The sequence below is a fragment of the Carlito syrichta genome, unplaced genomic scaffold, assembly GCF_000164805.1.
Source record: "Carlito syrichta isolate Samal-C Ts95f unplaced genomic scaffold, Tarsius_syrichta-2.0.1 Scaffold315828, whole genome shotgun sequence".
Classification (NCBI taxonomy): Eukaryota; Metazoa; Chordata; class Mammalia; order Primates; family Tarsiidae; genus Carlito; species Carlito syrichta.
Genome location: NW_007259924.1, coordinates 150,412 through 163,040, shown reverse-complemented (window position 1 = coordinate 163,040; position 12,629 = coordinate 150,412). Strand labels below are relative to the sequence as shown.

The 12,629-nt window shown below is 46.9% G+C and overlaps 1 protein-coding gene across 3 annotated transcripts in view; it reads left to right on the top strand.

The window, feature by feature from the left end:
- The first annotated feature begins 6 nt into the window (after positions 1 to 6).
- Positions 7 to 12,629, top strand: part of PITPNA (phosphatidylinositol transfer protein alpha) — a 49,700-nt gene continuing 37,077 nt past the window's right edge. For 2 of the 3 annotated variants that reach the window (XM_008073364.1, XM_021706628.1), the window contains exons 1-3: positions 7 to 68; positions 4,045 to 4,075; positions 10,107 to 10,252. In XM_008073364.1, the coding sequence (XP_008071555.1) occupies positions 49 to 68; positions 4,045 to 4,075; positions 10,107 to 10,252 (197 nt within the window). In that variant the 5' untranslated portion in view covers positions 7 to 48. Of the gene's footprint in view, positions 69 to 4,044; positions 4,076 to 5,030; positions 5,050 to 10,106; positions 10,253 to 12,629 lie in introns of those variants that run through there. The other variant, XM_021706629.1, reaches the window with a different exon arrangement.

The following is a 12,629-nucleotide window of genomic DNA, read 5'->3' as shown; positions in this document are numbered from 1 at the left end:
GGCGGGAGGCCGGGCGGGCAGCGGGCAGCCACCGAGCCGCGAAGCGACATGGTGCTGCTCAAGGAGTAGTGAGTGTCCGGCCGGCCGTGCGGAAGCAAGGAGGAAGGGAGGGTCGGGGATGGCCACCAGGGAGGCTGATGGCCCGACGGAAGGCGCGGAGAGCGCTGGATGGGCGGCCCAGCGGGGGTGAGGGGACCGTCAGGGCCGGACAGCGCCTGAGGTGGGACTCAAGGGGCAGCGAGGGCTGGATAGGCCTGAAGAACGGCTGAGGGGACAGGGAAGGCCAGACAGGGCCCGAGGTGGGGTCAAGGGGACAGTGAGAGCCAGACAGGGCACGAGGAGGGGCCGAGGGGATCGGGAGCACTGGAGGAGACGTGGGGTGGTCCTGCGGTGGGGCTGAGTGCTGAGCCAGCCAGAATGCGTGTGAGGCTGAGAGGACCTGGGGGCTGGAGGAGTTGTCCAGGGACTGAGGAGCTGTTGCACAAGGGCTGGCAGGGCCTGCGTGGTGGGGAGGGGTATACGGGCTGAACAGTGCTAAGGAGCAGAGGAGATGGATAGGTCAGCTCTGGAAATGGAGTTGAGATGATGGGGAGGAGTGCTGAGGCGAACGTGGAGCATGAGGAGTGCTGCTTTAGGAACCAGGGGAAGGATAGTAATAAGTGGACACAGGAAAAGGACCGGGGAGTCAGGACCAGGGTTGGGTGAAAGAGGAGGGGTTTGAGGCGATAAAGCAGAGGGGACTGAGATGCAGGGGGCTGCAGTGACATGGTGCTCAAGCAGTAGGTGCACAGGAGGAGGCATTTGGAAAAAACTTAGAGTGACTGCTTGGAACTTGGGGACACTTGGGTGAGGAGTCCAGGAAATATTGGACAGGGTCTAACATGATATTAGGGACTTATGCTACTGGCTAGGAAGACACCAGGGCAGAAGACAGTTCAGAAGGAGAGTAAGTGAATATGAAAGAATGTACCTAATATTAGAGGGGATGGGAGGACCAGAGCAGAGCCAGCTTGTTTCTAGGGAATGCTCAGTCTTGCTGCAAAGCACAGAGAAATTGCTTTGAGGAACTGAGGTGTCCATGAAGCCATTAACTGAGGAAAAGAAAGCGAAGAGTGGAGTTCCTGGGAGTGACTGGGGGGCTGGGAAACTGGTGACTTCTGGTAGGAGTTGCAGGAAGATGGGTTTGCTCCTGAAATCCAGGGGATTGAGTGACAGGTGGAGATGCTGGGATTGCTAAATCTTTCAACAAGATGATGTGTCCCTGAAGCTTGTGGTTCTAAGTAAACATCAGGGTCTTTTTTTCCCTCCAAAGAGGAGAGATTAGATATGTGTGTGTGCAGAATTTGCAGCAGAACTGCTTCCCTGGGGGGTGGGTAGGTGGGCAGCACTGGGTCAGAAGCCCCAAAAGTCCAGAAGCTGGAAATGTCCAAGCAGAGAGCAACTTGTGGAACTCTCTTGGTAGCCAGGTGGTGTGCAGAGGGCTCTTTCCATTTTGCCAGTGAAGACACTGTCCATCCCCACCAGGCTTGCTCCTTGAAGGTATTTAGGACATAGTGTGGAGTTTAAATAACAAAGAGAGCAGAGACCCAGGTATCATCCCAGCTTGACACATCATCTGAAGAGAAGCATTTTGAGGCCCCACCATCTCTCTTTCTTGACATCCAGTCTGATGTTAATTCAGCCAGAACTCAGAGCTTTATTGTGGTGCGGAGGAAGAACCTTAGGGTGCCAACAAGAGGAAAACATGGTGCCCTTTAGATTTTAATCTTGAATATCCAGACTAAGAAGCTTTTCCCATTCTTATGATCCTTATTCCTATTCCCAGATGAATCCTGTAATCTGCAGAAATCTATAGTTTTGAAATGAAGGTCAGGCAGGGAAAGGAAGGAACCTCAGAAGAGATCTGAGTGAGTTTTAAGAGAGAGGTGCTCCTTTTCCATTCTTTGTTCTCCTCCCCTTGAAGTCTGCCAGGGAAACATCCAAGGTGCTGGGGACGCAGAGCCTGCCTGGCATCTGCATTTCCTTCCTGCCCGACTTGTGCCCTATGTGTGCATCCCTGGGCGGGGGACAGAGGGAAGAGGGGGCATTGGAGACACTTGGCTGTGGCTGCAGCGCTGCAGCTCTGGAAAGGGTGAGTGAAGGTCACATTATGGTGAGCACCGTTCTAGTCTCAGTCCAGCAGTGCCTTGCCTCTGTGGCCCTATCCTTTAGAATTGTACCCTCTGTGGCCCTATCCTTTAGAATTGAAGTGGTTTTGTTTGTGAGGAGCAAGAGAAATGTCTGGGTGTGCAGCTGCGATGTAAGCAGCCTCAGAGCATCCTGTCAGGAATTGGCTGGTGCCCGTCTCTTTTGGGGAAGACTTGATACCCACCCAGGGCCTGAAGATTGTCCCTGCTGATTTTTCTGACACTTCCTCTTACAGGATTCTTCTTGATTTGATTTCTGCAAATTCTTGGATGTGATTTTTGCTGCTATTCTTGAAGATAAAAGGCTTATTGTTTTCTAGGAAGTTTCTTCTGAGGGTACAGAAATTCTGGCCTCTAAGTTGGGAGGATTTTTCTGCACTGTTGGCTTTCTCTAATGGGAGGAGAACGTTAGTAGCGTCATCCAATAAACTGGAAGATTTACATTATTTGAGTCGTTCTGGAGGAAGGGCGTTGTTAGCAGAAAGTAAAGACTTGGAGCCCATTTTGTTTTTCCTGCTACTTTTCTACTTGGTGTCTTGCCCTTGGCATGATGTTTCCTTAGACTCCTCTGTGTGCTTCTGGATTCTTAGGGGACTTCGTGGAACCAGAAAGTAGTGAGCTATTTAACCAGCTTGGAACATGGAGGCTGAATGATGAGCCTACCGCATAAGGAGGGCATAGCAGCTCATGCTTCACTAAGCATGCAAGACACAGAAGGGCCCAGAGGGTTCCAGCAAGAGTCTGGGGACTGAATCTAAGCTTGGGAACTGGCTTGACTTGTATGCATACAACCAAGGGTTTTTCTTCAACTCTCTGACCTTTCAGCTTTGAACTAGGGATTGGCTGTTGGTCTGCATTACAAATACAAGCCCCCCAGAGAAATGCCACTAGCCCTAGTACCTCTGTGATGTCCTGACCCTTGTGGAGACTTTGTTGGCCCATGGTACCCCCAGCAATTGTTAGCTGGGTTGAAGAAAAAAAAGAAAATGATCAGTTGGGGTGTCTTTAGACAGGTCCTGGAGGTCAAGACACAAGTTGGGTGCCCTCTTTTGTGGGCTTTGTGGTAATACAATATTGTATTGTAATATCCTGCACCAGAGCAAAGGTGGTCGGCATGTGCTCTTAGGGTGATGAAGCCTCCAGGGGGCTTGGCCCCTTCTATGTCACATTTTTTTTTTTTTTTTGGTTGGAGTTTCACTCTGTCACCCAGACTGGAGTGCAGTGGCTGCTCCCGGCCACTGCAGCCTCGACCTGCTGGGCTCCGGAGATCCTTCCGCCTCAGCCTTCCAAGTAGCTGGAACTACAGGCCCGTGCTACCACGCCTGGCTAACTTTTTATTTATTGTAGAGAGGAGGTCTCATCAAGTTGCCCAGGCGGGTCTTGAACCCGCGGGCTCAGGCAATCCACTCACCTCAGCCTCCCAAAGGCGCGGGATTACAGGCTGAGCCACTGAGCCCAGCTATCTTACCTTTTACCTTGAGGGTTCTTGTTGTGAGGTTGACTCCACAGAGGTATAAATCCGAGGCCTGATTGTCTGTGTCTGAATGTTCGTCATGGTAGGTCCTCCTGGGTTAACTTTTCTTTTACTAGACTCATAGCATGTCTTGTTGGGGAAGTCATGGGTGAGGGAGAAGGGAAAGAAAACTGTTCCAAATGTGACCCAGAAGCCTAGGAAGTAGCTGGTTGGGGAGACAGGTTTAGACTGGATCTCACACTAGATCCTAGCCTCGATGCACTTGTTTTTATCAGAGTGTTGTGTCATATGTTGTGAAACGTTGAATGCTGTTCTAAGATGATGCCTTAAGGACCTTGGGAGGCTGCAGAGCCTAAAGTTGATACTCTTTTTCCTTTCTTGTAGTCGAGTCATCCTGCCTGTATCTGTAGATGAGGTAAGTCCTTTTTCTTTTTCATCCATAATTGTATAAAAATGCTTGTGACTGTTGGTGAAATTGGGCTCTGAGTGGCCGTACTCTTCATAATAGTTTTCATATTTGTTCTAATGTAGAAATAAACAGTGCTTAATGTGAATTTTCCTGGTGCCACTTTCATTTGAAGGAAGACACTTATTTTGTATATCTAGACAACTGTATGCAACCTGCCTCAGGCTTTGGCATGCTGGATTACTTTTAATAGAGACTAAACCAGCCCCTTTTATCTGCTGGGACTGTACCTATTTGGGTTACGGTAGGGGTGCCTGTTATTAATATGATTGAGTATGTACATTTCTGAGACCTCCATGACTTGGCTGGGAAGCGTATATGACTCTCTCTGGTTGTATGACAAACCAGCAGGACAGGAAATCTCTGCAACCCTTCCTAGCCATGCTAGGTGACTACTGGAAAGACCAAGACACAGAGTCCTCCTTTTACAGAGGGTAGGGAGTAACAAATGGGCTTGGCTTACCCTCTGTCCTTTTATGGCTCCTGGGTCTGACATCCCTATGTATGGGGATCTGGCAGCAGATTTGCTGTAAGAAGGATCATAGGCCGTGCTGACTCAGAGTTGGTCTCTAGGACAACAGAAAACTCACGGAGCCTCCCTTGTTCCACCCTGTCTCTGAACTTCCTCTACTTTTCTTTCCTGACACAGCCCTGTTCTTTGCTTCCTTCTGAATTCACAGGCCCACCTCACATATAGTGCCCTCAGTATAGTGCTCAGTCACTGAGTTTCATCTCTCTTTCCTACAGTGTCAGCATGAAGCTCCTGTGATAACTTCTACTCTGTTCCAAATATGAACTGGACCTTTGAAAAATTAAATGAGGCCGATAGAGCCTGCAGCACTCTAGCTGGGACAAATGTCCAAGTGTGTTGGCCTCCAAGAGGGGTGGGGAGACCTTGGCCCCCTAAAGGATTGCCTCCTGTGGTAGGCTGCATGTCTGATAAGAGCTATGGGGACCTGAGAATGGGGGCCAAGGGTGGACATGACCTTGACCTGAGAGTTCTGGAAAGGACAAATAAGAGTAACAAGACTGGGGAGCCTGGAAAGAAGAGGGGATGGCTGGTTAGATGCTGTGATCCCAGGGACCTGGGTGCCTAGGCTAACTTGGAGGGGTCCTTTGGGGACTTTGCTGTCTTTATTTAAAAAGCAAGTATAGCCGGGCTTGGTGGCTCAGCCTGTAATCCTGCGCCTTTGGGAGGCTGAGGTGAGTGGATTGCCTGAGCCCACGGGTTCGAGACCTACCTGGGCAGGCGAGACCTCATCTCTACAATAAAATAAAATAAAAAATTAGCCGGGCGTTGTAGCGCACGCCTATAGTTCCAGCTACGTGGAAGGCTGAGGCGGAAGGATCGCCAGAGCCCAGCAGGTCGAGGCTGCGGTGGCCGGGAGCGGCCACTACACTCCACTCTGGGTGACAGAGTGAGACTCCAACTCAAAAAAAAATAAAATAAGTAAAATAAAAAAAAATAAAAAATAAAAAGCAAGTATACCCTACATTTTTAAAATAAAAGTATTTTTTAAAAGTTAAAAAATTAGCTGGGCTCAATTGGCTCAGCCTGTAATCCCGTGCTTTGGGAGGCTGAGGTGAGTGGATTGCCTGAGCCCGTGGGTTCAAGACCCGCCTGGGCAACTTGGTGAGACTGCATCTCTATACTAAATTAAAAAATTAGCTGGGCGTGGTAGCGCATGCCTGTAGTTCCAGCTACTTGGAAGGCTGAGGCGGAAGGATCTCCAGAGCCCAGCGGGTTGAGGCTGCGGTGGCCGGGAGCGGGCACTGCACTCCAGTCTGGGTGGCAGAGTGAGACTCCAACTCAAAAAAAAAAAAAGTTAAAAAATTTCCTCCCTATCAACCAGATGCCCCCAGAGGTCTGGTCAGCTATGGCTCAGACCCTCCTCTGACCTGTATAAATGTTCCAGCACTCAATAAAGTGCATCTGCAAGCTTAAAAAAAAAGAGTTAAAATAAAAAAATAGCAGATGATGATTTTCTAAACCAGAAGACCAAGCAGGAAGGCCCAGCATCTCCCTTGCCCTGAAACTTGGCCCTTGGGGATTCCAGTGACTTCCTCTCTGTTGTACAGGATGGTCCCACTAATACCCTGCCATCAGGAATATGTCCCCCAGAAACTCAGGATTTCCTCAGTGTGGTATTTAGGGATGAAATGGATCTTTTTACAGGGAGTTTTTTGATGGAGCAAAGGATGGGAATGTTTCTGAGAAGTGCTGCAGACCAAGGAGAGTTTCTTGGAACACCTCTTGGTTGCTCCGTAGTAAGGCCAAAGGGCCCAGAACACTGATGGCTTATGTTGGGGCCAGGATGGAAGGAAAAGGGAACGCTCACCTTGAGAATGTACACAGTTGGTGGTTTTTTGCCTGTGAAGATTTTTTTTTTTTTTTTTCAGTTTTGAGGAAGTGGTGGGGCTGGATGAAGTAATCATCCTAAAGTCCAAGCAGAAGCTTGGGAAGCAAACACTGGTTAGGATTCATTTGTCTGCCTGGTGACGGTCAGCCCGTCTCAGCAAAAACCACTGACAAGAAAGCAGTACATGGCTTGGGTAGGGTTGAAGCGGAAGCTGCTCTTTTGACAACTTGAACCTTAGTTCCAGAAGATCAGAAAAATCTTGAATGGGGAAGCTAAAGAAGAAACAAGTAATGATCGACCTTCTCAGTAGCCCCAAACTGACTTAGGGGTGACTGGTTCCATGGGAACAGCCCAACGCATGTTACTGGTAAAGTACCTTCCTAAATTACAGGCCATGACTTGAGACCCTTGGTGTTTTCTGATTTGGGGGGAAAAGAAAGAGAAAAGAGAATATTATGTCTTTTTAATCATTCTTATGGCCTGCACCAATATTTTGGGAGCAGAATTAGCTTCTGGCTGGCCAAAACCTTTGTCCTAATATGGAACAGAGTTTCTAGGCATTCTGCAGCAGAGCAAGAAAGCCCTGGCTGTTTGACATGAGTATGTCCACCAGTGGTTTCTGGCTCAGGTCAGCCTACCCTGTAACTGTAGACAGGGCAGTTTTATTTCTCATTCCCAGAGCTTCAAAGCACTATTCCCCTTATGGTACCTGGCCTGACAGGGAGGACTGTGTGCGTGGGACCAGTAGCTATACTGTTTTCCATGATATGTTTCATTTCAGTATTTTGATCCACCCACTATATCTGGGCTCCCACTCCCAGATTGCCCAAGTGGTAGAGTCTGTTTTTCTTCGCTGAGTATCTTTGTTTTTTGGGACAAGGGAACAAATCTCAAGGGTAGGGGGCATCATCCTAGACCCAAGGAGGCTGAAGTCCCAGTCTTCTTGGGATACTTTATCTGATTTAATGGACCGACTCCCCCTCCCGCCTTCATCCCATCTGAGTCTTGCTGCTTTCCTAGGGTGCAGAGCAACTATGCCAAAGGGAACTCTGATGTGAAAAGTGTCTCCCTCGCTTATAACTTGTGCAGGCCAGTTTTACTGCGTTCACTTGTCTCATTTGGGATTAAAGGATCAGAATATCAAGAGAGATTAAAGGGGGAAGATGCCAGCCAACAAGCTGATCCTCTTAGAACCTGCCCTCTGATTCCTGCAGCTGAAGAGAAACCAAGTAAAGGCGATTAGTCTCTGCCTGGGGCTCCCTCCCCAAGCAGCACCATTTACCAGCAGCCTAGTCCCCTCCACCAGGCCCTCTCCCAGGGCTGCCCTTTAGGATTGCTGAGTCAGTGGTTAGATGTTCTTATTACTCTTCTCTGAAATGGAGTTGCTGCTCCTTCTTAGGAATCCCTGGCTCAGCCAAGCCCTGACTCACTTGACAGGGGTTTTCGTGTGTGCCTCAGGTAGGTGGTGGACTTGGAAAGGCACAGGGACACTTTGGGGTACAGAGGCCATTGAGGCAGCACTGATATCGCTCAGGATTAGCAAGGTCAAAGTGACTGGCTCTTACCCAGATGTTCCTCTTTATAGGATTAACTGAGCCTTGATTGCATGCCTGGGCCTTTTCTTGACATTTTCTACTGGGTTTTTGTTTGGGAAGTTAGAGCTCTTTCAGCTTTGTGGTGAGCAGTAGATTGTCCTGGTCCTCTGCATCACCTTCTGGATTTTGCGCAGAAATTTCTCTGTGGTGCTCAGGAAGCTGCTTGTTAGAGCAGGCTTCCAAGGTACAGGTGAAGCAGCCCTGGAAACTGCATCTGCTCCTTTCTGTTGCAGCCGCCTAGAGATACAGCCTCTCTGTTTTAATCTCAAAGAGAAACATCTTTGTCTTTCACCTCTGGGAGTACCAGGAGTTTGGGGAGAGAGTAAAGAGGATGAGGAAAACCTTTATCTCCCTCCCATTCCCCCAGCATGTTGGGTAATCAAGTATCTTTTTGTCTTTTTCTCATATTCCCTAAATTGTTGTTTCTGGTTGGCACTGGTGGTGATAAGAAAAATGCATCTGCCGGTGTAGATATAACTTCCTGCATTAACTGTTGCTGTTCATTCTCTTTTCACCTAATTTACCCCTCTAGATAGCTTTTCTCAGAGAGAAGGGGACAGAAGGACCAGGACTGGGCAATGCCCTAACACTGAACTGTCCTGACAGGGTCAGAGGAGGCCAATGATCTTGACTGGTGACTTGATAGGGTAGCATGTGACCCAAATAAAGAAAAACCAGACTTTTGCCATTTAGTAAGTGCCAACACACAGGGTGCACCCAGTTGGCACAGACTGTGGGATAGGAATCTGCACTATCTGATAAGTGAAGGAGGAGTACTTGCTTCAGCCCTATCAGGATTCTGGAAAGTGTCAGGAGGTTTACTTGCTTGAAAGATTCTTCTTTGAGCTACTCTTGGGGTAAGGAGGGGCCCAACATGGGAGAAAAAGCAAGTAGATGAGCCAATTTTTCAATAGAGGTTGTAGCCAGATGTGGTGGCTCATGCCTGTAATCCCAACAATTTGGGAGGCTGAGGCAAGAGAATCGCCTGAACCCAGGGATTCAAGACCAGTCTGGGCAACTTGGTGAGACCTCGTCTCTACAATAAATTAAAAAATAAGCTGAGTATGGTGGCATACACCTGTAGATCCAGCCACTTGGAAGGCTGAGGCAGAAGAATTGCCTGACTCCAGCAGGTTGAGGCTGCCGTAGCTGTGAGCATGTCACTGTGCTCCAGCCTGGGCAACATAGTGAAACTCCAACTCAGGGGGGGAAAAAGCAAAAACAAATATAGTAGAGGTTATGGATTTCACAGAGCACTAGGCAACTATCTTTGACAAGAAGTTATGTCTTAGGATCTGTTTAAATGAATAAGAAAAATATATTTTTAGCAACCAACCCAGATCCTGTTTTGTGATCTATTTTTTTTTTTTTTTTTTTTGAGTCAGAGTCTCACTCTGTCGCCCAGGCTGGAGTATAATGGCATGCTCACGGCCACCCCGGCATCAACCTGCTGGGCTCAGGTGATCCTTTCACCCCAGCCTTCCAAGTAGCCAGAACTACAGGCATGTGCTACCAAGCCCAGATAATTTTTGGATATATTGTGGAGATGAGGTCTCACCAAGTTGCCCAGGCTGGTCTTGAACAAACCCTTGGGCTCAGGCAATCCTTTTGCCTCAGCCTCCCAAAGTGCTGGGATTACAGGCTTGAGCCACCATCCTCGGCCTGTTTTGTGGTCTTAATACTAGAGGCATGTCCAGGGAAAAAGGTATCTTGGACCTTATAATTTGTTTCCTGGATGATAGTCTGAGGTTAAATATATTCACCTGCCTCTTTAAACTCTGATGGATGATGTGAAAATGGCAAGGATGAAATTAAACACATCTAATGGCTAAAGAGAGGCCGTGGAACAGCATTCTAAGTTGCTTTCAGTGGATTTGGGCAAGGCCCAATGTGAAATTCCAGAATGAGCTCCTAGATGAGGGGATCCTAGGGTGACCTAATTGGTCAGTTACTGGCACCTGGGCTATGTGTAATTGTTGAGAAGATTCCTTGTTGAGTATAACATTTGTCTCTCTGTTCTTTTAGTATCAAGTAGGGCAGCTGTATTCTGTGGCTGAGGCCAGTAAAAATGAAACGGGTGGTGGTGAAGGTGTGGAGGTCCTGGTGAACGAACCCTATGAGAAGGATGGTGAGAAAGGCCAGTACACACACAAGATCTACCACTTACAGAGGTATGTGACTGTGGCAGCAAGGCCAGATGGTGGCCTAGTCTAGAAGTGATGATAATGATTAATTGGAGGTGTCTCCAGGTTATTAGCTGGTTGCTCAAGTTGCTTCACCTGTGAGAATGGGCGTAGGTAGTACTTTGTTCATTTAATTTTTTTTTCTAAATAAAAGTAATATTTGGTGGGGCATGGTGGCTCACACCTATAATCTCAGCTCTTTGGGAGGCCAAAGTGAGATGATTGTCTGAGCCTAGGAATCTGAGAGCAGCCTGGGCAACATGGCAAGACCTCATCACTACAATAAATAAAAAAAATTAGCCAGGTATAGTGGCATGTTCCTGTAATCCCAGCTACTTGAAAGACTGAGGTGGAAGGGTAGTCTGAGCCCACCTAGCAGGTCAAGACTGCAGTAGCAGTAGCCATGATTGTGCCAGTATACTCCAGCCTGGGCAACAGAATGAGATTCCAACACACACGCACACACACACACAAAAGTAATATATGTAAATGAGTGTTCATTTCCTTTACTGTTATTTTATATAGATGGGGTTATACTATACATAGTGTTCTTTTCTCTCTTGTTACTTATGATAGCTGCCTTTCACTGTCAGTATATTCTGCCTGTCTTTAAAGTATACATAGTATTATGTTGTACAGACAAGTTATAAGTTAACCAATTCTTTCTTGTTTTATGTTTATAGTCATTTCCAGATGTCTACATACTCCAGTAAAACTCCTCTGAATAAGTCTTTTGATTTATTTGTATGTGTAAATCTAGAAAAAATATTCCTAGAAGTAGAATTGCTGGGTCAGGTGATATTTTAAATTCTGATATTGTGAAATCAACTGCCAAGAAAATTTGGTACCTTTCTTTGGATCAAAGACATAAATATTTTTCAATGAAGCATTAACTTATTTGTGTACCAAAATCCATAGCAAACCACGCATATTTGCTGAATCCCTAATCAAAATAGCAATACAAGGGAGACTAAAAAAAAAAAAACAACCGGAATTCTTTTGCGAAGTGGGTCTCTTGTAGTACAAGGCTTTCCCTATTAGGTAAGTGTTCTAGGAACTGATCAGCATCAGTATGCCAGCTAGCATTGTTGTGAGAGGCTGCATTCAGCTTCAGTGAATTTTTTTTTTTTTTTTTTTTGAGATTCTTTCAGTGGATTTACCCATTTCATGATGGTTGATTTATGAGCGCACCTGCCCATACCTGGCTGAGTTTTCAGTAGTTTTTGACCAAAAACAGGGTGACCCTTGTACCCCATCCTCCCTGTTTACCTGATTTTGCCCCAGTGACTTGTTTTGTTTCCCTGAATGAGAACAGTCCTCAAAGGGAAACATTTTGCTGATATGGAAGAATTGAAACAAAAAACAGAAGAAGCACTAAGAGGCACTAAAATTGACAAGTTCAAAAACTGTTTTGAGCAGTGGAAAAAGCATCTCGATAGGTGTATTGCATCAAACAGAGTACTCTGAAGATGACTCAAGTTTAAACTTGGAAGAATAAATATGCAATTTTCTATTAATAAATTTCAGGTTTTTGGGTCCCTCCTTGTATTTCAGTAAAGTATAAGCAGATTCAAAGGGCACTGAAAGCAGCAGTAAATGAAAGTCAAACCAAGCTAGTTTTAGAGACTATCCAGAACTGGAAAAAATAAGCACAATTTTTTTTTTTTTTTTTTTTTTGAGTTGGAGTCTCACTCTGTCGCCCACACTGGAGTGCAGTGGCCATTCCCGGCCACCGTAGCCTCGACCTACTGGGCTCCGGCGATCCTTCCGCCTCAGCCTTCTAAGTTGTCGGAATTACAGGCATGCGCTACCACGCCCGGCTGATTTTTTTTTTATTTATTGTAGAGATGAGGTCTTGCTGCCCAGGTGGGTCTTGAACCCACAGGCTCAGCCTCCCAAAGGTGCGGGATTACAGACTGAGCCACCGAGCCTGGCTACAATTTTTTTTATTGTGATAAAGTATATCTAACATAAAATTCACCATTCTAACCTTTTTTAAGTGTGCAGTTGGGTGGCATTAAGTACATCCACACTGCTGTGCAACCTAAACCTGAATCTTAATTTCAAGTCACTAAGCCGAACTGAAACCAATTTAATTTTCATTTGGTAAGATCTCTGATTTACTGTATCTGTCGTCCTGGTGATATGAAAGTGCTAATGCAGAAGGGTCCAGGATTGTGCAATGCTGGAGCCAGGAGGAGAGCAACCCTGTGAAGTGGGGAGGAATGTCACCATGATCCAGTTTCCTTGTCAGTGCACGCTTTCCCTCCATGCCTCCTCTGGTTTCGGTATTTTTTTTTTTTGAGTTGGAGTCTCACTCCGTCACCCAGACTGGAGTGCAGTGGCCGCTCCCGGCCACCACAGC